At 56.9% G+C, this 27,909-nt stretch overlaps 1 protein-coding gene across 4 annotated transcripts; it reads left to right on the top strand.

The window, feature by feature from the left end:
- Nucleotides 1-90: 90 nt before the first annotated feature.
- On the top strand, nt 91-27,683 carry UNC45B (unc-45 myosin chaperone B). Of its 4 annotated transcripts, none has more exons than XM_045837391.1 (20): nt 91-211; nt 1,139-1,312; nt 1,890-1,926; nt 3,049-3,224; nt 4,515-4,604; nt 6,647-6,814; nt 7,325-7,493; nt 10,195-10,365; nt 12,946-13,117; nt 14,800-15,100; nt 16,204-16,298; nt 16,432-16,573; nt 17,549-17,689; nt 19,565-19,692; nt 20,527-20,593; nt 21,426-21,539; nt 21,951-22,066; nt 22,941-23,058; nt 25,361-25,516; nt 26,667-27,683. In XM_045837391.1, the coding sequence occupies exons 1-20, from the start codon at nt 197-199 to the stop codon at nt 26,925-26,927; spliced, it is 2,811 nt and encodes a 936-aa protein (XP_045693347.1). In that variant the 5' UTR covers nt 91-196; the 3' UTR covers nt 26,928-27,683. The 4 variants fall into 4 exon arrangements, with proteins under 4 accessions (XP_045693347.1, XP_045693350.1, XP_045693349.1 ...); XM_045837394.1 differs by lacking the exon at nt 91-211 and adding an exon at nt 286-500; XM_045837393.1 differs by lacking the exon at nt 91-211 and adding an exon at nt 286-550.
- Nucleotides 27,684-27,909: the final 226 nt, after the last annotated feature.

Below are 27,909 nucleotides of genomic sequence, written 5' to 3'. Positions count from 1 at the left end.
CAGCTCTTGGAGAAGAGAAGACTTCGGTCTCGGGGCGGGGGGCGGGGGGGGGGGCGTTCCCAGCCAGACAGGAGAGGCAGGCTGAACGGGGAGGAACAGGAGAAGACGTGCAGAGCCAAACCCGAACCCGCTTACATTGAACTGAGTTCACAAGTCTGCTGGTCTTTCTGGAAAGCAAGGGCATTTCAACGAGCGAATGCCAGAGGGACAGGTACGTTGCGGACAAAGCAGAAGAGGGAAAGAATGTCCCTCCTCTTCTTCCCTCCTCCCTCCCGAAGGGCCTTTCTGGGAGCCTCCAGCCCCTCCGGGACCTGGGCAGCTGCTCCGTGCCTGTGCGCCTGTCAGCCCCTCAGCTGTCGCTCCGCTCCCAAAATAGCTGTGGCTGGGGGAGGGACAGGACGCTGTTTACCCCGGACGGAGGGCACTATAGCTGTGCCTAGGGAAGGAGGTCTGCTGGGGGTTCCCTGTACCTTCTGGACCTTTCTCTCACTCTTCGTGGCGTGAGTGCCTGAGCTGGGGCACTGCCCCTGAGCAGGGTGCTGGGGCAGAGGTCAGTCCCATGGCCACGTGGCACTGACTGTCCAGTCTGGGGAGGGGGAGGTCCCTGAGTATCAATGACAGACTCCAGGGGCACCTGCCCCTGTGGCCAAATATGGTCTGGGGCCACTGGCAGGGGCGATAAAGTCTCTTGGGTTGGGGCTGGGAGGGGCGGGCAGAGGCCGGCCGGCTGGGGGTTCGCGCCGGAGCCTCTTGTCAGGGGAGAACAGACCAAGAGCATTGTTGTCGTGAGGAGGTGAGCCTGTCCAACTGCCCCCCGGGGACGGGGCGGGAGAAGGGGCCCCCACAAGAACGCGTAAGGCCTGTCAGGAGAGCTCAGGCCTCTGGTGCGGTGGCTTCCTCTGCCCAGCTGGGGGGGACACAGAGGGAGGCACAGGGACCCCGAGGCCTCTCTCAGCACAGGCCATCCTCCAAGCAAATGCTGTAATGTTCTTTTGGGTAACGCATTTGGGGCGTGCTGGGCGTAGGGCCCTTCCAGGGGAGTCCTCCCCTGCACCCTGGAGCCCCAGACCGCACGCAGCAGCCCGGCCCTGCGGCTGGAGTGAGCGGCTGGCCAGACCCACCTGCCCTGTCCCGGCAGATGGCGGAGGCGGAAGCCGAAGCTGTGCGGCTGAAGGAGGAGGGGAACCGGCACTTCCAGCTCCAGGACTACAAGGCCGCGGCGAGGAGCTACGGCCAGGCCCTGAAGCTGACCAAGGATAAGGCCCTGAAGGCCACGCTCTATCGGAACCGGGCGGCTTGCGGCCTGAAAACGGTGTGGGGCGGGGCAGGGGGCGGGACAGGGGGCGGGGCTGCGGGCCGGACGGGGTGCGGGGGTGGGGGGGGGGCATGGAGGCAGGGGGCCTCCCCGTCCTGATAGGCTTCGCCCATCTTCTGGCATCCCAGCCGCCCACCTGGACCCCTCCGGTGGAGAAGGGTGCCTCTCACCGCTTTCCTAGACCCACTCCCCTGGGAGACAGAAGTCCCCCCAGAGGGAGCCAGCATAACGGAACCGGCATCCAGCCAGGGGCTTGTCATGGGTTACGTCGTGGTGCTTTTTAATAACAGCCCGCTGAGGCAGCCGCTGGTGCGCTCATGCCGCAGATAAGAATCTCAGGGCTCAGAGCGTTCAATAACTCGTCCAAGATCTCCCAGGGGGTTAGCAGCAGGGCCCCGATTCAAAGCCAAATCTCGCCCACTTTTCCACAACCGGCCAGAAGCCCTTCCCTGGCCCCTGACAGCCAGCAGCTCCCAGCGGGTGCCCTCCCCTTCCCGTGGGGACCCTCTCAGGCTGTCTCTGCCATGGGCCCGCATGAACTAAGTCTCCTCCTCCTTCTCCTTCTCTTTCTCAGGAGAGCTATGCTCAGGCGGCTTCAGACGCCTCCAGAGGTGAGCCACCCCCCTCCTCCCTGGCCCCACCCCCTCAGCATCCCCGTTCTGTCCCAGAGGCTCTTGGCACCTGGACGAGTTACAAACTGTGTCAAGGTCAACCTAGGCGCTGTAGGCGGGGCTTCAGATGTGCCATCCATCCCTAAGTCACATCTTTGCAAATGGAGTTACATGTTAAGCACATTGAAGCGGTTTCTTCTCTTAAAAGATTGCTTCTGAAGACCTTTGTCACGGTCATGATGCCCCGCCCCCTTTGATGTAAATTCGGGTATTCTCATGGGGGATCCCCAGGACCAGGTGCATCAGCCCAGTGGGCTCCGTGGGGGCCGGGCTCCTTCTGGGGAAGGGGGAGGCGCTAGCCTGGCCCACCGACACGAGAAGAAATAAACATAAAAAATAAACGTAAGTCAACGTGGACTTAAGTGCACGATTAAAATGGAAAGACTTCCCTTGGCTGCAGGCCCGTGTTGGGTTTGGCTCTGGCTGCCACTCCTTCTGGAGAAGCAGAGAGCCTGGGGTGAGTCGGAGGGCGGGAGGGAGCCCGCTGGAGGGGGGCCTGGAAACTCGCCCTGTGAGGGGCAGTGCAGGGACGCAGCAATAATCAGCTCAGAGAAGGCAAGTCCCAGGTGGGACGGAGGGACGCCGCCTTCAGATCCCTAAAAAGCAAAAACCGTCACGAGGAAGAAAGATTGAATTTCACCGTGGGGCTTCCAGGGCTGGGCTTGGGGTAAAAGGGCAGAGAGATATGTTTCAGGGAGGGAAAGGGCAGGAAGGGCTTTATGAGGGAGCTGCCCGGCTGCCTGAGAAGGAGCGAGCTCCCCGCTGCTTGAGGTATGCAAGCACCAGCTGGATGCACGCTCGGCAGGGATCAATCATCATGCTGCAGACTCTAGGGCATCTGTGGTTGGCCAAGACGACCCTTAAACTCCCTTCCAACCTTGAGAGAATGATTTTTAGCCTTTCCCTAACAAAGGGGAGCCTTGGGCCAGATAGTCCACATGGGGTGGGGGGGAGGTTCATCTGCCAGGAAGAGACTGGGAGCAGTGACAAGGGAGGAGGGACGGCGGTCTGCAGCCCAGCCCCCCCAGCCCCCTAAGGCTCTCTGCCTGTCGCCCTCGCTAGCCATCGACATCAACTCCTCGGACATCAAGGCCCTGTATCGGCGATGCCAGGCCCTGGAGCACCTGGGGAAGCTGGACCAGGCCTTCAAGGACGTGCAGCGCTGTGCCACCCTCCAGCCACAGAACCAGAGCTTCCAGGAGACGCTGCGGAGGCTCAATACCAGCATCCAGGAGAAGGTGAGCCAGACCCCTTCCCACAAGCCTCGGCTACCTCCCCCGATTCCTGGCAAGGGCATGTCGGAGGTGCAGGACCTTAGGGCGAGGCTAGTCCTGTCTCCGCATCCTTGGACGGAGTGAACACGCGGCACCGGCAGGTACCACGGAGCAGCTGAGCAGGTCACCACCCATCTGTGAGTGGTCAGAGATGCTGCCGAGCTGGGTTAAGTGTTGGAGCCAGCCAGACTGGAGCTTGGCTCTTTTACGTTCCGGATGGAGGGTTGTGTTTTTCTTTTTTAATTGCAACTTAGTACGTCTGCAACTCTTCCTCTCTTTCTAGGAGGGTAAAGGAGCATGAGATACCTAGGATTGGGCATGGGGGGGGTAGGGGGGGCGGTGTATTGGTGGGGTGGTGGACAGAGGACAATCAGGAGCCAGGAGGAAGAGGAAATCTTTCCTAGGAAAATGGAGTGAAGTGGGGAGCACTTGGCCCAGAGGGGAGGAATTCTGCACCCTCGTCCTGCCTTAGCTGCCAGTTTTCTGAGGGGGCCCCCTGGGGTGTCAGTTTCCTCTCTGTTGGAGCAGGAGGGGAGCTGATCCCTCAACTCCAAGACTCAGTAACTCCTCTGTGCCCGGGGCAGCCCCTTGCTGGGACCACAGTCCCCAGGAGAGACTCAGGGCTGAGGAAACACAAACTAAGGAGGGGCGGAGGAGGGGCGGTGCGTGAGAGACCCCTCCCTTCCCTGAAGGCCAGGAAGGATGGAGGAGGGAGTGTGGACTCGCAGGAGGAAGTAGTGGGAGGTGCCCAAGGAGCTGGTGAGGTGGGGGGTGGGATCAGTTTGGTCATTTTATGAAAGTTTAGGAGCCCAGGGGCTGGGGTGGGACTGTCAGGGATGAGACATCTAAAATAGTCATTTTAAATCTTTAAGGAGCTGCTTTAAAACTGCTTCCAGTGTCTGATCCTGGATGCCTATTTCTGTTTTAGCCCATATTTAAACGTCTCATAGCTAACTGTTTACTAGATTCCCAAACTGGGGTGATGATTCCTCACCTTCCAGGACTTGCAATGAGCAAATTGTAAGCTTTGTGAGACAAGGACTTGATTTTGTTCTACAATCTAGTTCCAGCATCTAAACATCTAACAGCAGCATCTGGCACCTAGTAGTTGTTCAGTAAACTTTCACTGAATGAGTGAATGAGTGAGTGAGTGAATGAATGACAGTTCAGGGGCCGAGTAGAACTTCATGAGGAGCTGACTGGAACGTGGACCTCTGCCTGTTCCCCCCGCCCCACTCCCTCCTCCTCCCTCAGCTCCGTGTGCAGTTCTCCACCGACTCGAGGGTACAGAAGATGTTTGAGATCCTCCTGGACGAACACAGTGAAGCTGATAGACTGGAGAAGGTGAGTGCTGGACGAGCAGCCGACCAGCAGGGGGCGCTGTCGGACCCACGGAGTAACTACCTGCAATTCAGGCCCAGCTCCACTCTCTGCACAGTTTGGGGTGCAAGACTGGGGTGGTGGGGCGTCTCCTTGGAGAACGTGGACAAAAGTAGGCCAAGGGTTAAGCGCTTTAGAAAACAATGCGAACTGTAAGAAGGGAGGGGTTTAGGGTGAGGCCAATGAGGAGAGTTATGTAGCAGAGGTGGATTGTGTATATTTACATTTTTGATGTTTTGTTCATCAGATTTTCTTTTCCATCACATTGATTTTGATATTTTGAGTGTCTCACTTGCCTCGCCCTGAAAAAAATGATGTAATGTTTTATTTTATTACAAAACGTTTCAAAAATTCATTCTGAAATATGAAAATACTTACCCATAATACTAATTCTCTTAGCCAAATTTGTTTCTATTTTTTCCCCTTTTCCCTTCTAGCCCTTTTTCAGAGAGCAAAACAAATGAACCTCTGAATGTTTTCCATTTGTAAGGACTTGGCAAACAATGCCTGGGGAATTTTTGTTAGCGTTATAGTCAGTAAGGCCACATAATATGCAAATATCTTTTTTTAAATTTTACTTATCTATTTTTAGAGAGGGAAGGGAGGGAGATAGAGAGAGAGAGAGAAACGTCAATGTGCGGTTGCTGGGGGCCATGGCCTGCAACCCAGGCATGTACCCTGACTGGGAATCGAACCTGTGACACTTTGGTTCTCAGCCCGCACTCAATCCACTGAGCTATGCCAGCCAGGGTGCAAATATCTTTTATAACAAACTCTTGCAAAGACTGGATGAGTTGTTACAGATGGAAGCACTTGGTAAAATTCAAAGCCGGTGGTGGCCGGCAGAGCGATGATGGTTCTGGCCTCACCTTCCTGGGATTCTCTAGTCAGCCCCCTCCCAACCACCCGCTCCCCATCTCTTTGCCCCCCTCCCTCTCCTTCTCCTTCATGAGTTCGTCCCCCAGCCTGAGGTTCTCTGGTCCCCCACCAATGCCTTCTCTTCTGAGCTAGGCCTTGTAAGGTTCTGTATCCTCAAGTTGGAAGGCTTTGGGGCGGGAAGACACTTGGGGACCTTCCAGCTCAACTGCCTAATTTTACGTACCGGAATCTAGGGCCCAGAGAGGTTCTATGACTTGCTTCAGGTCACACAGCTAACCTGTAGCAGAATCAGAACTCAAACCTAGGGCTTTCGAGACTCGTCTCGTGCCCTCTCTGCCCACCACCTTCCACCTTCCTGAGTGGGAAGTCTTGCAACTCCAGATCACCCCGAACAGGTCAGCGAACCAACAAACAAAATACCAAAACCATATGCAAGGAAAATAATTCTCCACATGAAAACTCTTCTCTTCTGTTAAAAGGTGAGCTGAGGACTGTCGAACGTTTTAAGAGTTTATTTGGGCAAAATGAATTTGAACTAGACAGTGTCAAAACAGGAAGTGGCCCGGAGCACGACTGGAGCCGGGGGAAGGACTTCCAGGAAACCGGTGGAAGCAAAGCAAGGAAATTATCTGATTGGCTGTAGCTTTAAGCTGTTCACTATTTGGGAAGCCTCATTGACTGTGATTCATTGTTCTTCAGTTTGGACTTCTTAACCTTGCGGCCTTACAGGCTTAGCTGGGTCTTAGTTTGCTTAGGTTAGCTGCCAAGGCATTAAAACCACCTCAGTCTAATGGCCTGTTTATTTAATTAATTTAACACTTTCTGCCTTTTTAAAGTCCATATCCATAAGCGTATATATACACCCAACTTCATGTTAACGTCAGTTCAGAGTTGAACCTACGATTCTGATTGTGTTTTCATGAAGCTGGTCTTGATGCAAGTTATGGTGTCTTTCTGTTGAGTTATATTCTTGGGCTGTGTTTCCAGGAGTAAGATTATAGGGTGAAAGAATATAAAGATGTTTTGAAGACCCAGTTCTTGAACCTGGGGACCCTGCCCTCGGCGCAGGACCAAGGCCTCAGCCGCCACACTTCCTCCTCACCCTCGCTGTCTCTCCTCCCTCCCAGGCTGCCAACAACCTCATTGTCCTGGGCCGTGAAGAAGCAGGGGCAGAGAGGATCTTCCAGAACAATGGAGTGGCCCTGCTCCTGCAGCTGATGGACACCAAGCGTCCGGAGCTGGTGCTGGCTGCCGTGCGCACCCTGTCGGGCATGTGCAGTGGCCACCGGGCCAGGGTGAGGGCCTGGGTGTGAGGTGCTGGGCCTGAAGGGCTGCTCGTGGGAGGACCTGGAGGTGACATGCAGGCGGGGTGGGGCTGGCAGCAACAGACCCTGATACCAAGTCTAGAGTGTCCCCTCCAACTCTGGTTGTGTGGCCCCAGATTGCTCCTGTGTTTGAACTCCGAGCTGGAAATGGGTCTACGCAAAGATGAGGCCACCGGAAGTCGTTTATGAGAAAGAGCCGAATGCCAAGGCTTTGACAGTCTACCCCTTTTCACACTAAGTCTTCAAAATCCAGTGTGTGTTTCACACGTACAGCACATCTCAGTGTGAACTCGCCACGTGGCAGGGGCTGGATGACTCCACGTGGCCAGTGGCTCTAAAGCTCTGGAAAGGGGCGTGGCTTGTGTCAAGGGCGCCCCCGGGGCCCTGGTCCTGCAGATGCTGGCTGCCTGCTGCGTGGGGTGGTGATCTCCCACTCCCCACCCTGCGCGCACGGCTGACTGTGGCTTGCTGGGGCTCCAGGCCACGGTGATTCTCCACGCAGTCCGGATAGACCGAATCTGCAGCCTCATGGCCGTGGAGAGCGAGGAGATGTCCCTGGCCGTCTGCAATCTGCTCCAGGCCATCATCGACTCCCTGTCCGGGGAGGACAAGCGGGAGCATCGAGGGAAGGAAGAGGCCCTGGTTCTGGGTAGGAGGCGGTCTTCAGGGTCGGTTCGGGGGGCTGAGGGCGGGGGAGGGTCAGGTGCCACTTCAGACTGGGGATTCCCTCTATGCGGAGGTGGTCAGGTCTTATTTTCATAAAAAAAGACCTTATTTGTTTATTTTTCCAGAGAGGGCAAGGGAGGGAGAAAGAGAGAGAAACACCAATGTGTGAGAGAGACATCGGTTGCCTCTCGCAAGCCCCCAGCAGGGGACCTGGCCCACAGCCCAGGCCTGTGCCCCGACCAGGAGTCGAGCTGGCGACTGTTTGGTTTGTGGGATGATGCCCAACCCACTGAGCCACACCAGTCAGGGGTCATACTTATTTTAGGGTTATAAAAATAACGGATGCAAAGCAGCATTTTGTACAATAATATAAAGGTAGGAGCAAATCGAATGCCCATCGATGGATGAATGGATAAGCAAAGTGTCTTACACACACATGGAAACACCGTGGAATATTTACTCCGCTTTAACAAGGAAGGAAGTTCAGACACAGGATGCAACGTGGACGGACCTTGAGGAGGTCATGCTAAGTGAAGCCAGTCACAAACAGGCAGACACAGTGCGACTCCACAGACGTGCAGTCTCTGAAGCTGTCAGACTCATAGAAACAGAGAGTGGAATGGCAGTTGCCGGGGGTGGGGTGGGGGGATGTGAAGAATTATTTAATGGGTAAGAGTTTTCAGTCTGGAAGATGAAAAAGTTTTGGAGATGGGTGGTGGTGGTGGTGAAGGTTGAACATCAGGGAGAAAGTCCTTCATGCCATTGAGCTGTATGCTTAAAAACGGTTAAAATGATACTTTCGTGTTATGTGTATTTTACCACGATTTAAGAACGTATCAGGTTTATTGGGGAAACTTGGAAAAGTTTAGAAATATGTCACAATGAAAAAAAATACCTTGTAATTACCCTTCCAGATAACTTTTTTCCCCTATCCATCCATATAAATATCTATTTAACAAAATTGGTATTTGACTATGGATAGTTCTGTGTTTTCTCTTCACTGAGCATTAGGTCAGTATGACACATCACTTAATATTCTTCAAAAGCATTCCTTTTGACTTTAATAGTGATTAATTTCACATTTGTTTCCTTCCCACACACACGCACACAGACTCCTGCTTCTCCCTGCACATCCCGGTCCTAGGCATCATTTTAGGAGCTCCTGCTCTTCCTGGGAGGGTCACAGAAGCAGCTTCACCTAAAGGAAACTTGATTTTAAATAATTTTATTAAGTTTCAGCCCTGGCTGGTGTCGCTCAGTGGATTGAGTACTGGCCTGCGAACCAAACGGTTGCCGGTTCAATTCCCAGTCAAGGCACATGCCTGGGTTGTGGGCCAGGTCCCCAGTGGGGGTGGGGGTGTGAGAAGCAATTGCACATTGATGTTTCTCTCCCTCTCTTGCTCCCTCCCTTCCCCTCTCTCTAAAAAATGGGTGCCTGTTTTTCCAGTGCTTTCTCACTGATCCACGAGAGCTCTTTGTGGATTAGTAATGTGAACTTCCAGGGACTCCTGGGCTCGCCCTGACATGCTTCTGATTTACGAGGGGAGTGGTCAGCAGGTCACGTGCCTTCCCTGCACTAGAACCAGGGGAGGGTCTGAACTGGCCTCACGTGTGTGGCTGGTGGCTAACCAGAGATGCTGCCTGGAGCACCTCGGTTTCCCTCCTCCTGGCCTCTCTAGCAGGCAGCCGGGCTTTCTGGGTAACCGATTCTCCGTGGACAGGCCCCGGTGTGCAAGTGCTGTTCAAGCCCCTGGGTGTGCTGTGGGTCACAGGACCCACGAGGCCCTGGCTGCAGGGGGCTGCCCCCGGAGCATGGATTTTGCTGGGGCCTGGGACTTCTTGCGAGGGGGTGAGCTGTCACAAACCTCCGCTCAGAGGTTCTGAATGTTGACTTCCGATCTAGCTCCCCGTGGCCTCTGCCCACCTCCGGCCCCAGTTCTGGCCCCTGCAGCCTCACAGAGTGGGTCTGTCACCTCGCCTTCGGGACATCTTTAACTGGAAACGAGCGGTCCTGCCCGTTTCTGTCCCCACTCCTCTGCGGAGGCAGCCTCGGCCCTTCATCATTGATTTCTGTGATGTGGTTGGAAAGCCTTCCTCTCTGCCTCCCTGTCTGTCTGCCTTGGCTGCCTCTGGGCTCCGACCTAGAAAGAGAACAGAGTCTCCGAGTCTCAGAGAGGCCAGACGGGGCAAAGCAGGAGAGAGCATTTGCTCATCAAGATTTCCAGTGGGCGGGGAGGGCCTGGCAGTCTTGGACAAAGGCTTGCCTGCAGCCGGCCTGAATTGGTGAGGAGTAAGATGTCTGTAAGCAGTGTAAATTTCCTTTCTGGAGAAGATTTGATCAAAGCAGTTTATTAAAAATGACCCAAAGCGTCCCTGGACCCCTGCCAATCGTTGCCTGGAATGGAGAACCTTCCAGGACCCCGAGCTGTGCAAAGCTGGAGTAGGCTGTCGTGGAGGTCCGTGCTCAGAGGGCGGGAGGACCCCTGCAAGTGTTGTCTAGGGATGTCTCCCTCCCACTTCTGGGGGGCGGGATGGACAGTACTATGCTCTCCTGGAAAAGGTCAGCATCCCGCAAGGGGCGGATGGGATATTTCCAGAGCCCTGGAAGCCCCTTCCGCTCCTGGCCCCGAAACACCCGAGGCTGCCGAGTCCTCCCCACTCACGCCCGTCCTCTCCCTCCTCAGACACCAAGAAGGACCTGAAGCAGATCACCAACCACCTGCTCGACATGCTGGTCAGCAAGAAGGTGTCGGGCCAGGGCAGGGACCAGGCCCTGAACCTGCTCAATAAGAACGTGCCCAGGAAGGACCTGTCTGTCCACGACAACTCGCGCACCATCTACGTGGTGGATAACGGTGAGGCGGCGCGTGTGCGGGGGGACTCCCTCCAGGGGGCGCCCGGGTGCCTTGCCCGGAGCACAAAGTGGAAGGGGCGTGGCTCTTGTCTTCAGTCCCACCGGAAAAGGCTGGGAAACGCATTAGCATGTTAGGGTCCCCCAGCGGGTTGGGGAAGGTGTAGGTCGAGTCTGAATTAAGGGCCTGACCGTACCCAGAAATGCCCAAGCACCCCAAAAACATCTGGGCGGCGTCTCCTAACAAACGGGGGTGAGTGTCAAAGAACAGACAAGACTCCACCCACCGTAGGCTCATGTTCCTGAAGTCCCGTGGTTGGCACAGCGCTCCCTAGGCCTTCTAGAAGGGAGCAGTGGCATCGAGGGTGCTGTACGTGAAGCGCAGCAGCGCCGCTCCACTGAATCTGTTAGCTCCACGGTGTGACCCTCTGCCGGACCCGACTCCTCTCACTGGTCGGGCGTCACACCTGCGGCTCTACAGTCCGCTACGGTGAATCTCTCACGAGGTTAATGGCGTTTAGACTACTCGTTGTTCTGAAAGGTTCGAGTCAGGTTTAGCAGCTTGAAAACCCATTCTCTTTTGATACCACATGTCCCTCGTCTGGTGTTCACAGGTCTCAGCACAGTGCCCGTTAGCAAATGACTCCAGTGCTTACGACTCGCCCCAGCGCCGTTGCCCCAGCTCTGGCCCCTGCATGCGCTGCGAGGGCTGAGCGCCCGCAGCAGACCTCTCTGCACGAGGGTCTAGGCCCCGCCACACGGCTTACGGTGGAGGGGGGTGCGGAGCCATATTTATTATTCCAGGCATCCAAATGAATAGTGCTTGGGTGAAAATACTGTGGACTTAGAATCCTGTAGTAGTGAAAAGCTGCCGTGTGGAGGTTGTGTGTTTTGCAAACTGGGCTGGGTGACTTGGGATTGGGGGAGGGGCAGAGGTGGACCTAGAGAAGGTGCAGAGTGTTCTAGCAGGACGTAAATGAGATAGATGCTCCAGGTGAGGGCGGGGACCAAAGGGGACGATGGGAGACGAGGTCGGGAAGGCGGTGGGAGGTGGAGCAGGTGCACTTGATGGTGGTCTTGCAGAGCTGGGCTGGGGGGGTCGGGTTGCTTCATGAGGCCCCTCCATCCCTGTGCCTCCCCAGCCCTGCCAGTGCTTTTGTGTATGTAGTAAAACGCACACAGCATGAAATGTACTGCCGAGTCAAGTGTGTTAATTCACTCTTACCTCTCAATGTCATGCCTTCCGACATTGGAATGCTCCTCCTCCCACCTCTGGGTCCCACCCAAGCTCTGGCCGACTCCTAGCCACCTCTAGAGGCACCCGGCCCTGGAGCCAAGCTGTCTGTGGCCCCAGAGACAGCGCAGCATCACAGCCAACATTATGGGCTGTGAAACCAGACGTTGCTGGGGAAGGTGTCCTCACCGTGTCCCTTGCCAGCTGCGTGACCTCGGGCAACTCCCCTGACTTCCCCAAGTCCTGGTTTTCTACTGGGAAAGAGGGGAACCGCGATCCCAAACCAGCTGGACGGATGTTGGCACTGAGTGAGGTCACATGATTACGGCTCTTGGAGTAAGTGCCCAAAATAACTCGCAACTCTTGCCTTGTTGGAGCGAATCGCCCCGGCCATGGGGCTACTGCTGTGTGCTCATCACACCTCGCTGTGATCTTTGCACGTCCGTCTTCCCTGTGGCATTGCGAGCTTTTCGAGGTGAGGGTTGTTCCTTTTATTTCAGTGCCTAGAAGGCAGTCATTTATCCCTTCACTCATTCACTCATTCATCCAACAAGTACATGACGGTTAAACTAGCCTGCTGTGTAGTAGGAAGCCGCCGAAGAGTCTTCAACAGAAGAGGAGGGAAAATAGCAATCAATAATAAATAGAGTATTCTTTTTTTAAAGATTTTATTTCTTTATTTTCAGAGAGGGAAGGAAGGGAGGAAGAGAGAGAGAGAGAAACATCAATGTGCGGTTGCTGGGGGTCATGGCCTGCAACCCAGGCATGTGCCCTGACTGGGAATCGAACCTGCGACACTTTGGTTTGCAGCCCACGCTCAATCCACTGAGCTACGCCAGCCAGGGTGAAAATACAGTATTCTGAATGAGTAATACATGTTTACTGAGTGACTATGATGTGTCTGGACCGGCCGTAGGCAGTTTCCCTAGATTTTCTCATTGAGTCCTCGCGCGCTCTGAGGGAGACAGCATTGTTCCCATTTTCCAAGTAAAGAAACTGAGGCCCGGAGAAGAGAGAATATGAAATCATCTTTGAGGACGGTGATACATCAGCCTATAGAATGCGAGCACTGCAGAATCCTCTGAGATCAGCTCCTCTGGATTTTGTGAACGGGAACAGACAGGCCCGTGGTGGGGAGGCGGATACAGCTCGCGCAGGAGCAGGGTCAGAGGCAGAGCCTGGGTCTCGGCCGCACCCCAGTGCCCTCCGCCCTGGGTCGGCCACGTGCTCCCAAAGGCAGGCCGGAGAGGAACTGGGGGAGCAACGTGACTGAGAGGGGGAGGGGCCGCGTTGGTGAGCACAGGGTCGGGCACAGGGGTCTTACGCTCGCCGCCGCCCTCCGTCCCTTAGGCCTGCGGAAGGTCCTGAAGGTCGTGGGGCAGGTTCCAGACCTGCCGTCCTGCCTGCCCCTGACCGACAACACCCGCATGCTGGCCTCCATCCTCATCAACAAGCTCTACGACGACCTGCGCTGTGACCCGGAGCGCGATCACTTCCGCAAGATCTGCGAGGAGTACATCACGTGAGTTCCCCGGAGGCCTCGGGGTCGGCCTCGGTGATGATTAATTATCAGTGATGGGCAACCAATCACCCCCAATCTCAGCAGCTCAAAACAGCAAGGATCATTCGTTATAATAGGACAGCCATTTGGGTGGGAGTGGCTCTGGCGTTCTCCTGCAGTTGCAGGTCCCTGCTGGCCTGGGCCGCAGCCGCCTGAAGGCGCGACCGAGGCAGGTAGACCCGCTTCCACGAGGGGGCGCTCACACGGCTGGCGCGCGGGCGCTGGCTGCAGGCGGGAGGCCTCTCCTCGCGGTGGCTGGCTTCCCCCAGAGTGGGTGCTCCGAGCGAGCAAGGCTCCAGTGGCAGGGTCTCCCCTAACCTAGCTTCAGAAGGGATTCCATCCCTTCCGCCACACCCTGTTCACTGGAGGCGAGTCATTAGGTCCGGTCTGTGTTTAGGAGGAAAGAACTAGGCTCCACCTTTCTCAGGGAGGACTGTCAAAATATGTCTGGGCACCCGTGAGCCCTACCGCAGTTTCCTGCAGTCAAGACCTTAAGAGCTGTGACAGCTGGGGCTCCTGGGTCTTCTCGTGTCCCTCCATCGTCCTGGTGACGCAGGTGCTCTCCCCGCGTCTCTGTTCCTCTGTGTCCTCTCCCTGCCCCTCCGACTGCTGCACGGCCTTTGTCTCTCATTCCAACGACCCTCGGACCCGCGCACGACCCAGGTTCTGGGGCCCACCCTGGACTGGGCCGCCTGGGGCGTGGCTCAGGAGGCGGCACGTTTGGAAGCACCCAGGTGCCCTGCCCGGTGTGGCTCGGCGGGTTGGGCGTCTTCTTGCAAACCGAAAGGTCGCCGATCCGATTCTGGGTCGGGGCACGTGCCCAGGGTTGTGGGTTCGGGCCCCCGTTGGGCGCGTGCAAGAGGCAACCAGTCGATGTTTCTCTCGTGCATTGAGGTGTCTTTCTCTCTCTTTCTTCCTTCCTTCCCTTTCTTTAAAAAATAAATAAATAAAATCTTTTTTTAAAAAGGTGCCCAGGTGAGTCTGGGGAAGGTGAAGACCGTGCCTTCGCTCTGCTTCTCCTCTCTCCACTGCGGGTTTGCACACTTCTCTGGTAAAGGCCAGAGAACACATATTTTCGGTTTTGTGGGACATGTAGGTCTCTACCGCGCATTAAAAAAAAACCCCAAAACCTTTAAAATGTGAAAGCTCATTTCCTCAGCTCCCTAGATTGGGCCCATCGCCGCTCCTGGCTTTGAGGGGGGGTCTCAGCTCCAGAACTCTTCACAGGCCGGGGCTTTGTCGTGACTGCAGCCCAGGGTCTCCCTCTGTCCCGTCCTGCTTGCTTCCTTTCTCCAAAAGGCATTGACCCCAAGAGCTCCCCCTAATGAACCTTCCCCTAATGAACTCCCTGCGTGTCAATCACGGTCTCAGAGTGTGTGCTTCTAGAGGAACACCACCCCTGGCACCTCGGTGGTGTCACTTGTCGTCCTCGTTACTCTTCCAGGCAGCAGTTCTGTTCTTAGTTTCCAGATCAAGAAGCTGAGACTCAGAGAGGTTCAGTGAATTGCCCAAGGTCACACAGCACATGGGTGGTGAACCCAGGATGCAAATGCCAATCTATCTGCCCTTGAATCTCACATTCTTTCCACCCACCCCCCCCCCCCCCGGCCAGTTCTCTTGACCGCCCCTGCCTTCTCTTTTAGGGGCAAGTTTGACCCCCAGGACATGGACAAGAACGTGATTGCCATCCAGACGGTGTCGGGGATCCTGCAGGGCCCCTTTGACCTGGGCAATCAGCTGCTGGGGCTGAAAGGGGTCATGGAGATGATGGTGGCGCTGTGCGGCTCGGACCGGGAGGCAGACCAGCTGGTGGCCGTGGAGGCCCTCATCCACGCCTCCACCAAGCTCAGCCGGGCCACGTTCATCATCACCAACGGCGTGGCGCTGCTCAAGCAGATCTACAAGACCACCAAAAACGAGAAGATCAAGATCCGCACGCTGGTGGTGAGTGGGCTCGGGACCAGACACCAGGCCAGGCAGCGGGGACATCAGGGTGAGGGAGATGGTCACCCCCTGAGGGCACTGCAGGCCCCCTGCAGAGCAGGCTGATACGGTGAAGGGTCTGGGACCTGGACTCAGAATGGTGGGCCCCGTGTGTTACCTGTGGCACCTGCACGCCTGTGCTTTTAACCCTTCCCTGCCACCCCCCACCCACCGTTCCCTCTGGTGATCGCCATACTGTTGTCTGCCTGTGAGGTCTCTCCTCCTCCTCCTCCTCTTCTCCTCCTTCCCCTCCTCCTCCTCCTTCTTCTGGTCCTCCTCCTCCTCCTCCTCCTCCTCCTTCTTCTTCTCCTCCTCCTCCTCCTTCTTAATTCTTTCACCTTTTTCACTTACTCCATGCTTTTGGATGGCACTAACCCCGATGAGCTTTACCCAGCAAGTATTTTTTAGAGCAAACTCCAAAGTCAGTTTGTTTCGCTAATCAGTTTCTGCATGGCACAGTCAAACCCGCCTCATTTTTTCCATCTTCGTCTTACAGAAATTATTTTCATTCACCTTTTCTTTGTAAACAATTCTAGTGAGGCTTTGAGCCTTTTTAGTTTGTTTGTTTGTATTGATTGTTCACAAGCAAATTTCAGCTTCTGCTGCTGTGAGTTGTCTCTTAGGGAAGACGTTTTTCCTGCCGACCGTCCAAAGCTCCTGGGTTAAAGTCTGTGCCCCCTAATGTGCCACCCGCAAGACAGGATTTCCTGCCAGCTTCTGTGCCCCGACAGCTTCAGCTTTGCCGTTTCAGACACAATTATTCTATGATCTCATGCTGATGTTTCAAAGGGGCGGCACAACCCATCTGTGGGGTCAGATGGTGGGGAAAGGGGTCAGGGTAGGTGCCTCCAGCTTTGGGGGCATCTGTCTGCCCCCGGAGGCCTCGGGGAAGGCATCTCGGAAGAGGTGGCACCGGAGCCGTGTGTTGTAGTACGCATAGAGGTTCGTCCAGGCAAAGGAAAAGGGGCGAAGTGTTTCCGCCCCAGGGACCGGTGTGAGCAAGCATTGTCCCCAAGCCCGACGCCTCTGACCCTCCCGACGCCCACGGTCCCCCTCTCTCACAGGGACTCTGCAAGCTGGGCTCTGCCGGCGGCACAGACTACGGCCTCAGGCAGTTCGCCGAAGGGTCAACGGAGAAGCTGGCCAAACAGTGTCGCAAGTAAGGGGCCCTGTTTCCCTGGGCATGCCCCCCGCCTTCCAGCTGGAGGGAGGCCCCACGGCCCAGCGATGGCCTCGCTGTCCCCACCTGAGCCCAGAGCCCTCTCCGAGCACCTCTCCCTCCCCACTTGCAGGTGGCTGTGCAATCCCTCCATAGACACCCGGACCCGGCGATGGGCCGTGGAGGGCATGGCCTACCTCACGCTGGACGCCGACGTGAAGGACGACTTTGTGCAGGACCTCCCTGCCCTGCAGGCCATGTTTGAGCTGGCCAAGGCGAGTGTGGCCCTGACCCTCAGCCTCGGGGGAGGGAGATCCCCCGGGGTCAGGCTCCCCCCGGGGCCTTGCGCGGAGCCTGGGAAATCGGACCCCTGTGTCTTCAACCCGGGCTGTGCCCTCTGCTCCCTGTGGGAACCCGGGTCCCTCTCTCTCGCCCTCAGTTTCCCTGACTACAAACTGGGTTCGCAATGCTTCGTGCCTTCCGGGCAGCGGGAGGATGAGCAAGAGGACGGTGGTTTTGCCCCGGGATCCTCAGGAAGTGAGGCCTGAGGAACCGGGACGCAGCGCCAGGCCTCCTGGGGGCCCCTCTCTCCTCCCGGGCCCCTCTCGGCGCCTCTCCTCTTGTGCGCCACTGACGGGAGGAAGTATGGCAGATTCCCCCCAGGGCCAGACCGGAGGGTGTCCAGCGCCCACCCTGCCCCCGTCCTGTCCCATCCCCACCCCAGGGGAGGTGGGCAGGTATGTGGAAGTGTGTCAGCCTGGACTTTTCTTTCTTTCTTCTTTCCTTTCTTTTTTATTCATTGACTTTTTTTTGAGAGAGAGAAGGAAACATCTATTTGTTGTTCCACTCATCCATGCATTCATTGGTTGATTCTTGCATGTGCTCTGACCGGGGATCAAACCTGCAACCTTGGCGTATGGGGACGACACTCTAACCAACTGAGCTACCTGGCCAGGGCCGTCCTGACCTTGTCAAAGAGGCACAAAGCAGAGGGTGTCCTCAGAGGACTCCCCCCCCCCCCGCGGTGCTGTCAGGGTGCTGTTGAGGGTGCACCCTGCGGCAACAGAGCCCGCTCCTCGGCCTCCGTGCGGCTTGAACTTGCCCAGAGCTCAGCCGCGTCGGCCACAGGCTCCGCCCAAACCAACGTGTGGGCGGAGCGAGGGAGCCGTCTCGGAAGCAGAAATTGCTCCAACGTTTCATTTCTGCCTTTTCCCTGCTACCCCCCTACCCTGTGTCCCCCACCCCTTCAGACCTCTGACAAGACCATCCTGTACTCGGTGGCCACCACCCTGGTGAACTGCACCAACAGCTATGACGTCAAGGAGGTCATCCCCGAGCTTGTGCAGCTGGCCAAGTTCTCCAAGCAGCATGTGCCCGAGGAGCACCCCAAGGTGGGGACGGGGACAGCCCGGGAAAGGGGGGTTCGGTGCCACCAGACCTCCAGAGAGGCGGAAGGAAAGACAGTGAGGTCAGGGTGCTGTGTGGGTGTGTGTGGGAGAATTCAGCACCAGGGGAACTAAAGGTGATAATGGTAAGTTTCTACCACTAGGTGGCGCTCTGGCTTTTCTTAGTTTTACGTTCTACTGGCTGGCAATGTCCGGCATTAGGGGGAGGTAAGGACCCCAACAATCCGTAGTCGGAGAAAACAGGGCCATGGTGAATGCTTTGCCATTTATGTTGCTGATTTCGTGGACATCAGACAGTTGCATTTTATGTTCCCAACACATAAAAATTTTATTTTCTGGGATGTCTGGTTTGGGGATACGTGTGCCAAGTAGGAAAAATGAGGGAAGGGACATGGGTCAGCAGTGGCCGAGATGTCACAGACCCCTGGGGGCCCTCCGGCAGTGACGCCCCGCACACGCAGGTACGCTTTGTACGTGGTTTGCATGCGAATATATGACGCATGCGTCGTATTTCCAGCCAGTAAAACACGGAGGCTTGTAAAACGACCAAAGCGATAGAACCATGTTGCAACACAAACAGAAAGGTGGAGAGTAGAGAAGCTGACCGCTCACAATAACATCCTCTCCCCCTGCCGCCCTCAGCACCTGGTATGTTACTGTACCTACCACAGAGGTTTTCTTTTTCTTCTGTGCACCTTTTTTTCTTTACATAGTTATACTCAGAACGTACTGATCACTTTGTACCCAATTTGGGAAAATACTTCATTATGTGTTTTCTCACGGCCATGTCATTCTCCGAATTAGTTTCCAAAGCTGCATAGTATCTCATGCAGGCGAAGAGTGTATTGTGCGCGCTGCTGACGTCAAGTTCAAACGTGGCTTCTCCAGATGGCCCGTGACTGGCGGTCTGCGCCAGCTGTCCTGAGGATTAGCACCTGTAAACACTAGTCAACCCTGGGGCCGAGACTTTGGGTTTCCAGCAAAACCCAGTCCGTTGTTGTTGCGTGAGCTTTATCTGCTCCCTCTCCCCCCTCACTCCGCCTGTACCTGCTGCATACCCTAGTGGAAAGTCAACCATTTGCAAAAAAAAAAAACCCACAAAAACTAAAAACTAACGTGTGGGTCAGCTAGTGTTTGGGATTATCATTCTTTTATTCCAGTTCTCTGTGAATGAAGAGTCTTTGGGAGTGATTTCCTGGCCATACCAGCTACTCTAGCTGCGTGCTGGGGGAGGGGCCAGGAGGAGGCGGAGTTGCTCCGACCAAAACCACAGAACATGCTGTAACCCCCTTGGCTGTGGTTTGGACAATGGGAATTCAGAGGAGTGTATCAGTTTCCTATTACTGTCACAACAAACCGCCACAAATATAATTGCCCCCAATAACACAGACTTATTATCTTCCAGTTCTGGAGGTCAGACATCTAAACTAGCCTCACTGGGTCAAAGTCAAGGATCAGTAGGGCAGGTTCCTTCTGGAGGCTCTGAGGGCACAATCTTTTCTTGTTTCTTTCAACTTCTGAAAGCCACCTGCCCTGGCCCGTGAGCTTGAGTCCCTTCAACCTTTGCTCCTGCCGTCCCCTGCCCTACTTCCACCTCTGACCTCCCGCCTCCCTCTGCTAAAGCCCCTGGTGATTATGCTGGGCCTGAGCAGATAACCCAGGGTTACCTCCCCAGCCCAAGGCCCTTAACTTACTCATGTCTGCGAAGTCCCTTGTGCCAGGTAAGGTAACACAATCTCAGGTTCGGCCGATTAGCACGTGGACGCCTTTGGGGAAAATTATTCCGGGTACCACAAGATGTCAGAAATGCACCGTCTTCGTTCCAGTACAGATTGGCCTGCTGCCCTTTTGTGTCCCCAGGACAAGAAAGACTTCATAGAGATGCGGGTGAAGCGGCTCCTGAAGGCCGGCGTCATCTCCACGCTGGCCTGCATGGTGAAAGCCGACAGCGCCATCCTCACTGACCAGACCAAAGAGCTGCTGGCCAGGTGCGGCCGCAGTGGGCCTGGGGCTGGGGTCTGCGGGGACGGGAGGCAGGAGGCTGGGCAGCGAGAGAGACGGGGCAGGGAGTAAATGAGGCAATGAGCCACCGAGGGGCCTTGGAGGAGCCTAAAGGGGACTGACATGGACAGGGGACACGGGGCACTGGGGATCACAGGTGGAAGTTTGCATCAGGAGGGAAGAGGTCACTCTCTGACTGGCTGCCTGGTTCCCAGGCTTTGTGTGGGGCCTCCTGGTATTTCGGAGATGAAGGGCGCCATGTGAGTGCAGCCTGGGTGGGGGGGGAGGTGGGGGGGGGAGGTGGACAGGCTCACAGTTACAACGCAGTGGAGCGAGGGTGGGCGGCCAGGAAGGCCTCCTGGCGGGTGTGACAGCCCCGGGGAGCCCTGAAGGAACAGAGGGAGCCACTTGGCTGCGGGGGAGGGAAGGCTTCCCAGTGGAGGGAACAGCACATGCAAAGACACCAAAGACGGAGGGAGAATGAGCGAACTCGGGGTTCGCCTGCAGTATGCATGGAGTGTGTGTGGGGGAGCAGCGCTAGGAAAGACCAGAGAGGCAGACAGGGCCAGGTCACAGAGGTCCTGGGGTGCCTCTCTGTTGACGTGCTTCTCGTGGTTGGTGGGCAGCGGGGAGCCATTCATCGTCTCCCTCAATAAGGACCAGGTGGCTCTTTGCAGCCTCGCTTGGCTCAGTTCCTCCCCAGCCACTGACCCTCTTGGTAGCATCTTCCCACGATGCACAGTGGTAGCGCCTTCCCAGGCTCCCCTGGCTCCGACTGGCTGGCGGCTGGTGCATGACATGCCCTGTGTCCTCCTCCACAGGGTATTCCTGGCGCTGTGTGACAACCCAAAGGACCGAGGCACCATTGTGGCCCAAGGGGGTGGCAAGGTAAGTGGGCAGGATGAAGTTCTTGCCATCCTAGAAGGAGCTGTGCTGGGGAGGAGCACACTTGGTGTGTGTGTGCGCTTGTGCATGCACAAGCACGCACACTGTTGGCCTGGCTCAAGACTAATGCACCCTCTGCCCCAACCCCACCTCCTGGAATACGGCCATTCGGGTAACTGTGCTGTCTGTGCGCATGGCCCCAGTCCAACCTCCGCCTGGTTCTGTGACGTGTCCTGGGACCCGCTGTGGAGGCCCACCTGTCCCTGTGGCCCCTGGAAGGAAGCGCAGTGCAGAAACAAAGACCGTGGACTTGGCTGCGGAAGGCTGGCCACTGAGTCTTTGCTCGTCCCCTACCTAGTTAGTGGCCCAGTCTTGGGTGAATAACTTCATCTCCCTGATGCACGGTTTCCTCATCTGCAAAATGGGGGTGGGGATGGGAATCACACACTCGCTTTGCAGAATGTCGCAAGGGTTAGAGGGAATACACTGAAAGTGTTGGCTCTCAGTAGGTACTCAAGAAACGGCGGCTGCTGTGATTAGGTTTGACTTAGGCAGAAAGTAAAAAAATCAGCGTATCGATCTATTTGCTTGTCCCAAAGCCGATGAGTGTATGGACGGTGGGGCGTGTGGGGATGAGTCCCCAGTGGGCGCTGGGACCCGGGGGAGTGAATCTGGGACTAAGGGGTTCGTTGTTCTCTGTGATGCCCAGGAGTTGACTATATGGCGGAGTCCTCCTGAACTTCCGAGGGAGCGGACGGGCGGGCATCAGCTGGAGGGTGGGGAGAGGGGCCTCTGGGTGGCTGTGGCCCAGCAGTGACCGTGCCCTTTCCTGCAGGCCCTGATCCCGCTGGCTCTGGAGGGCACCGACGTGGGCAAGGTGAAGGCAGCCCACGCCCTGGCGAAGATCGCTGCCGTCTCCAACCCGGACATGGCCTTCCCCGGGGAGCGGGTGGGTGTCCGGGTGGGTGGGACGGGGTGACGGGAGGAGTCTCCTCTGCCCCGAGGGGGGGGCCTTTCTTCTTGTCCCCCTGCTTCTGGCCTGGGAGGGGGCATGGCTCTGGCACAGAGGCGACAGTGAGTTGGAGGCTCCCGGACTCCAGAGTTAGCTCTGCCTGTGACGAACGGGGCTGTCCTCTTGGAACCCATCTCGTCTGCAAAGTCAAGGAAATGTCCCTGCCTTTCAGGGTCATTTTCAAGGTCGAATTGGACAGTGGGTGGACCAGTGCTTTGGACATTCTAAAGCTGGACACCTGTAAATGTCAGGAACGGGGATCCTGGTCTCCACCTGACCCCAGGCTCAATGACCCCATTGACCCAATTGACTCAATGACTCCACCTGACCCAATACCCGCCGCCACAGGTATACGAGGTGGTGCGGCCCCTCGTGAGCCTGCTGGACACGCAGAGGGACGGGCTGCAGAACTACGAGGCCCTCCTGGGCCTCACCAACCTGTCGGGGCGGAGCGAGAAGCTGCGGTGAGCGGGGCGTGGAGGGGGCAGGGGTGAACGCCAGGGGTGTCCCAGGGAGGGTTCGGTTGGATTTCACGCCTACCCTGTGGGCAGGCCGCTCTGCCCCAAGGCCAGGGTCCAAGGCAGCGGGAAGGACCCAGCGGGAGGGATTTGAGCGCGCACTTGGAAGCCCCACGAGGTGAATGCACACTCCACGGAAGGCTGTGAAAAGACTCCCTTCGGAAGCTGTAAAGAGATCCCCGGAGGGACGGATGGGAGGAAGGTGTGTTCCTTCCCAGGAGCAAGGGCGGCGGGGTGTGTCGGGTTGAGATTCTTTTGGTGCCAAGCGGCAGGAAACTCAACTCGGGCCAGTTTCAGCATCGAGGGAATTTAGTGGCTCACGGAAACAGGAAGTTTCCTGGGGTGCGCCAGACCCGGGTGCGGCTTCGTGCGGGGGCTGCTGAGCCGGCCTGGGGCCTGGCTCTCTGCTCTCCGTGGTGGGGTGGGGGCGGGGGTGGGGGTGGACTCCATCTCCCTCACAGTCACGAGGCTTCACCTCCACATCCAGCAGGAAATGGCTTCATCTTCTTCTCGGCTTCATACCCAGCAGGCAAGGGAGAGGAAGAGAATGTCTCTTCCCCAGCAGTAATAGGAAAAAACCTCCAGCTGGGTGACATTGTCATCCTGGAACCCGTCACTGTGGTCAGGAAGCCGTGCCATGCCATTTAGTTGATGCCCACCGGTGTCCCTCCCGGGGCTGGGGGCAGGCCAGCCGAGGACGTGGGAGGGACACCACTAGGGCGGGGAAGGGGCGTCCGGGTGCCCCCAAACCCCAGAGAACTGTTCACAACAGAGAACTCAGCGGCCGCTCTTCCTCCTCCCCTCCCACCCCCCGCCCTAGGCAGAAGATCTTCAAGGAGAGGGCCCTGCCGGACATCGAGAACTACATGTTCGAGAACCACGACCAGCTGCGGCAGGCGGCCACCGAGTGCATGTGCAACATGGTGCTGCACAAGGAGGTGCGGGGCCGGCGCGGGGGAGGGGGCGGTCGAGGCTGGGGGTCGGGGCCCAGGCCGGGCCTGGCACGAGGCTGGGGCTGTCCTCATGGCATTTGGGTGGCAATTTTTTTTTAAGATTTTTTATTACTCACTTTTAGAGAGGGAAGGGAGGGAAACATCAATGTGCGGTTGCTGGGGGTCATGGCCTGCAACCCAGGCATGTACCCTGACTGGGAATCGAACCTGTGACACTTTGGTTCCCAGCCCGCGCTCAATCCACTGAGCTACACCAGCCAGGGCCCTCGGGTGGCAGTTCTGCCAGAGAACCAGGAACCCCTGGATCTTTCCTGGATGACGGCCCCTGAGGTGAATCTAGGGACCAAGTAGGCAGAAGAAAGCAGACAAAGCGGGATTACCCCCAGCCGGGGCTTCGACCCCAGAGCTTGCGCTGGAGGAGGAGGTGGAAGTGACCATTTGCCCAAGTTATTTAGGTGTGAATGACCTCACAGCAAAGCAGGATCTGAGACCAGGGCCTCTCCGCGGTCAGGAGAGGCTCCATATATATAATAAGTCCTGAATATGGTTCCACATGTATTATGTATACACTCCACATACATTCTGTGTCCAGAAGAAATGCCAGAGCAGTTACAATTTTAGCATGTGTGCTGCCGAAGCGCGCGCAACCGTTTTAGAGCGTTTTAAATGTTAACGGGAACCAACCGTCGCTGTTGCCGTAGAAACCGCCTCGCACTGTAACTGCGCTCTTCACAGAGTAACCGCGGGCCCTGTTAACAATACAGTGAATTCGGAACCTGTGGGTGGCCTCAGGGTCCCATGACGCGAGCGGCTGCAGCCGTGCGTGAATGCACGTCCTCCCCTCCCCCTCCCGCTGGAGGCGCTCCCTCTGCCTGTGCCTGTAGCCTCCTGGGAGGTAACAGCAGGGGGTCCGGCCGAGGCTCCTTCCTCTGGGACATGGGGTCCAGGCCGAGGGGCCCAGTGTGAGGCGCACCCTGTCCTCTTCCTCATAAGTCCTGGATCGGCTCATTGTTGCAGGAGGAAAATTTGACCTGTGAGAGCCCGTTACACTATAACAGTCTCACAGTAGAAGGCTCCCCGGGCCCACCAGGGAGCTGCTTGGGGCTGGGCTGGGGGGCCTGGCAGCTGTGGTTGTGGGAGGAGAGGGTGCGTCCCAGCGCAGGGGAGGGGACGCACTGGGAAGGGGCGGCAGCCTTCCCGGTGGAAGCACCAGCTGCTGCGACTAGCAAAACGTAACTATGCCGTGGCCCGGCTCGACAGGAGGGCCCCTTTGTCACGTGTGTTTGGACCGGGCGGCTCACTTCCAAGCAGTGACTCACGGGTGTAGGCTCCTCTCGTCACCGAGCACTGCCTCCCTCTGCCTCTTGGGAGTGGCCTCTGTTCAGAGGGTGGACCGGGAGAGGGACCCTGGGAGGGGCACCTGCAGGGCTCACCCTGGTGGCCTGGGAGTGACACGCATCACTCCCACTCGAGACCCGTTGCTGAGACCAGTCACGACACATGTAGGTGCGAGGCATGGGGGAATGCGCTGGTGTGGGGGCAGCTGCTTTCCGTCCACAGCCGTGCCCCACGAGGAGTGACCGCACTGACCTTCCCTGCCACGCTTTCACTTCTGGGGACCCCGGTCCAGCTCCAGGGAGACACAGAGTTAGGGTTGTAACCTGGGCAGCCGTGATCTTTGACTGCTTTTGGAGCTCCACCTCTAGGACACCTGACCCTATGAAATGCCCTTAAACTTGACCGATCACATATCATTGTAGAGCAGACAGAGGGCTCAGCGGGCTCTGTCAGGGCCCTGGGCCCCAGGGGAGTCCTCTCCTGCTTTGGGATCCTTGGAAAGCCTTGTCTCTTTAATACCACATAAACTCCCCACCATCCCCTGCTCTCACCACACCCCTGTGCCTGCAGGGGCTGCAGTCACTTTAGGGCAGACTCTGAAGGCCAGGCTGCTGGGAGAGAAACACTCCAGGCTTCCGCAAAGGGAGGGGAGCCACGAGTTTCAGGCCAAATCTGCCCTTGAAGAGTCGGTGTCTGAATGCCAACAGAGAGGGTGGCATGCACTAGCTGGGGAATCCCTTGTTTTCTCCAACCTTTTAGTTGGACGATATTATAGCCCCTTCATCCGGCCAATCAGGGAAGACTTCCTGGGGGAGGTGGCGTGGGTGAGTTTGTCTAAGGAAAGCTCCGAGAGATCCTGGGTCAGAAAACATGGCCTCAGGTGCGTCTTTCCCGCCCCAGGCTGGCAGGTGAAAGCCCTTTCCTCTGAGCCGCGGCCTCCCTCCCCTAGGTGCAGGAGCGGTTCCTGGCCGATGGGAATGACCGGCTGAAACTGCTGGTGCTGCTCTGCGGGGAGGACGACGAGAAGGTGCAGAACGCAGCCGCGGGGGCCCTGGCCATGCTGACGGCGGCCCAGCAGAAACTGTGCCTCAAGATGACCCAAGTGGTGAGAGGGGGCCCCGGGAGCCTCAAGGAAAGGGGGGCGGGCTCCAGGGAATCTCTGTGCACCCAGACCACATGCTCTGTGTGGTCCTTCCCTGGGGGAGGGGGGACTGCTCCCAGCCCCCCTGTTCCTACCACCTCCGGAGAGGAGGGTCTACACCCTGTGGCCTGCGGTGTGCATTATTTGGACTTTCCGAGTTTTCCAGTTCAAGCTCCTTCCACTGTGGTTTCACCCGCTGCCTTTGGTGGTGCTTATGGCTCGTTGTTTAATAAAAGTAGCAGCGTTAACAGCCACAGCACAAAGCACTGCTGTGGAGCCCGCAGCTCCCCAGGAGAAGCACGGGCGTGGTTGGGGTCCCCGGGGGAGCTCTCTGAAGTGGACACAGTCACCTGTTCCTTTGGTGGCGCTGTGGCCCTCGCAGCAGGGTGCAATGAAAGGGATATTTACAGTCACGTACATGGGGGTGCAGAATGAAACTTTACTCCTCCAAACTGAACTGAGTTCACCGCCGTCACCTCTGCTGGTGGAGAAAAATGTAGACACCTCGATCCAAATGTACTCAGATCATGTCTACTTTAAAGGCAGGCAGGCTCTTCCGGAGACTCAGTTTAATGTAGGGGTGTGTGTGGAGGGGGGCAGTGTTCTCGGAGGTCCACAGAGCTGGTGCTGTCCTGGCCCCAGGGAGGGGCGTCCCTGCCGGACCTGGCTCGCCCTGCTTGGTCCTTGGGCTTCGGCACTTTCCCTGAGGCGAGCGTCTCAACGCTGGAGGGTGCGCAAGAGTCACGGAAGGGCGGGGGCTGGTTAAAGTACTTCCCCCAGATACTCTGATTCAGATTTGGGGGTGCGGGGCGGAGGGTGCTGACGCTGCTACCCTAAGCAGCCTCCGCTGCAGCAACTGGTCGCACACTCCCACCCCCAGTCCCCCGCAGGGCGCTCCGTGACTCTCGCATTTCCTGGGCTCCAGGGACCCCAGGGGCTCACGTGGGCTCACGCTGAGTCCCAGACACACACACAGGACCAGGTGTGTGCTCGCCCTTTCAGAGCCCAGACTGTGGGCCTGGCCGGTGCCCTCTGTTTGCCTCATCCGAAATCTCCTCTCTCTGTCCCCGCCCTGATTCCTCCGACCCTTCCTTCCCCGCCTCCCCCGCTCCAGACGACTCAGTGGTTGGAGATCCTGCAGAGGCTTTGCCTGCACGACCAGCTGTGCGTCCAGCACAGGGGCCTGGTCATCGCCCGCAACCTGCTGGCAGCCGACGCGGAGCTGGCCAGGACGCTGGTGGAGAGTGAGCTGCTGGAGATCCTGACCGCGGTGGGCAAGCAGGAGCCGGACGAGAAGAAGGCCGCGGTGATTCAGACGGCCCGGGAGTGTCTCGTCAAGTGCATGGACTACGGCTTCATTAAACCGGCGTCTTAGACAGGGGCCCACGGGCATGCGGGGCTGAGCCGGCGCTGGGCGCAGGGTCCTGGGCCGGGAACTCCTGCAGTGCCAGTCCGTCTGGGGATCACAGCAGTGAGGGTGGAGTGTCCATAAAATTAGAAAAAAAAAGTTGGTTTTTCTTGAGTTGTGAATCTTCCCCTTTGCCCGAAGTTTGTCTGTTTCATTGGCTCTCCCGCTCCCTATCTCCCCACACCTGTCGTGTTCTAGAAACTCCTAGAATAATGTTTACCTGTGATCTGGAGGACAGGTTGGGTAATTCTGCACCCACCCCAAAGGCCAGGATAAAGCGCTGACGGTCTTTACATTTGGGGAAATGACTTGTGTGGTGAGGTAGGAACTCACAGGTGTGTTGATTTCAAGGTCAGTGTTGTTGTGCCCGGATGTGGGTCCGTGTGGGTCTCCACGCTCGCTCTCCCGCACCGTCTGGCTAAGGCCGCTTAGAACTGCACGCCTCTGCCCCGTGCCCAGTCCCAGCCCCGTATCCCGTCCCCTCACTCCGCTGGGATGGACATGCGGCCCCTGTTCCACCGTGAGGCATGATTTTTACAACTTGCTTGGGAAAACCTTCTAAGCAAGTTGGACATGCTGAATAGAAATGAAATCAATGCAAAGTACTGTAATAAAAAAAAAATTTTTGCCCTGGCTGGCGTAGCTCAGTGGATTGAGCGCAGGCGGTGAACCAAAGTGTCTCAGGTTCGATTCCCAGTCAGGGTACATGCCTGGGTTGCGGGCCACAGCCCCCAGCAACTGCACATTGATGTTTCTCTCTCTCTCTCTTTCTCCCTCCCTTCCCTCTCTAAAAATAAATAAATAAAATCTTTTAAAAAATGTCATTGGTTCATAGAGCTTGTCTGTCCAGGGAAAGTTCAGATGTTGCTAGATCAGGGTTCACAGGTTGTCACCAACATTATTTTCTGGGTGGGCGTCTTCATCTCTCTCTCATCCCCCCCTTCCCATG

This window comes from Phyllostomus hastatus, unplaced genomic scaffold (genome assembly GCF_019186645.2).
Source record: "Phyllostomus hastatus isolate PE091 unplaced genomic scaffold, TTU_PhHast_1.1 phas_contig_210, whole genome shotgun sequence".
Taxonomy (NCBI): domain Eukaryota; kingdom Metazoa; phylum Chordata; class Mammalia; order Chiroptera; family Phyllostomidae; genus Phyllostomus; species Phyllostomus hastatus.
Note: the sequence above shows the minus strand (reverse complement) of the source record. Positions and strands in the feature narration are given on the sequence as shown.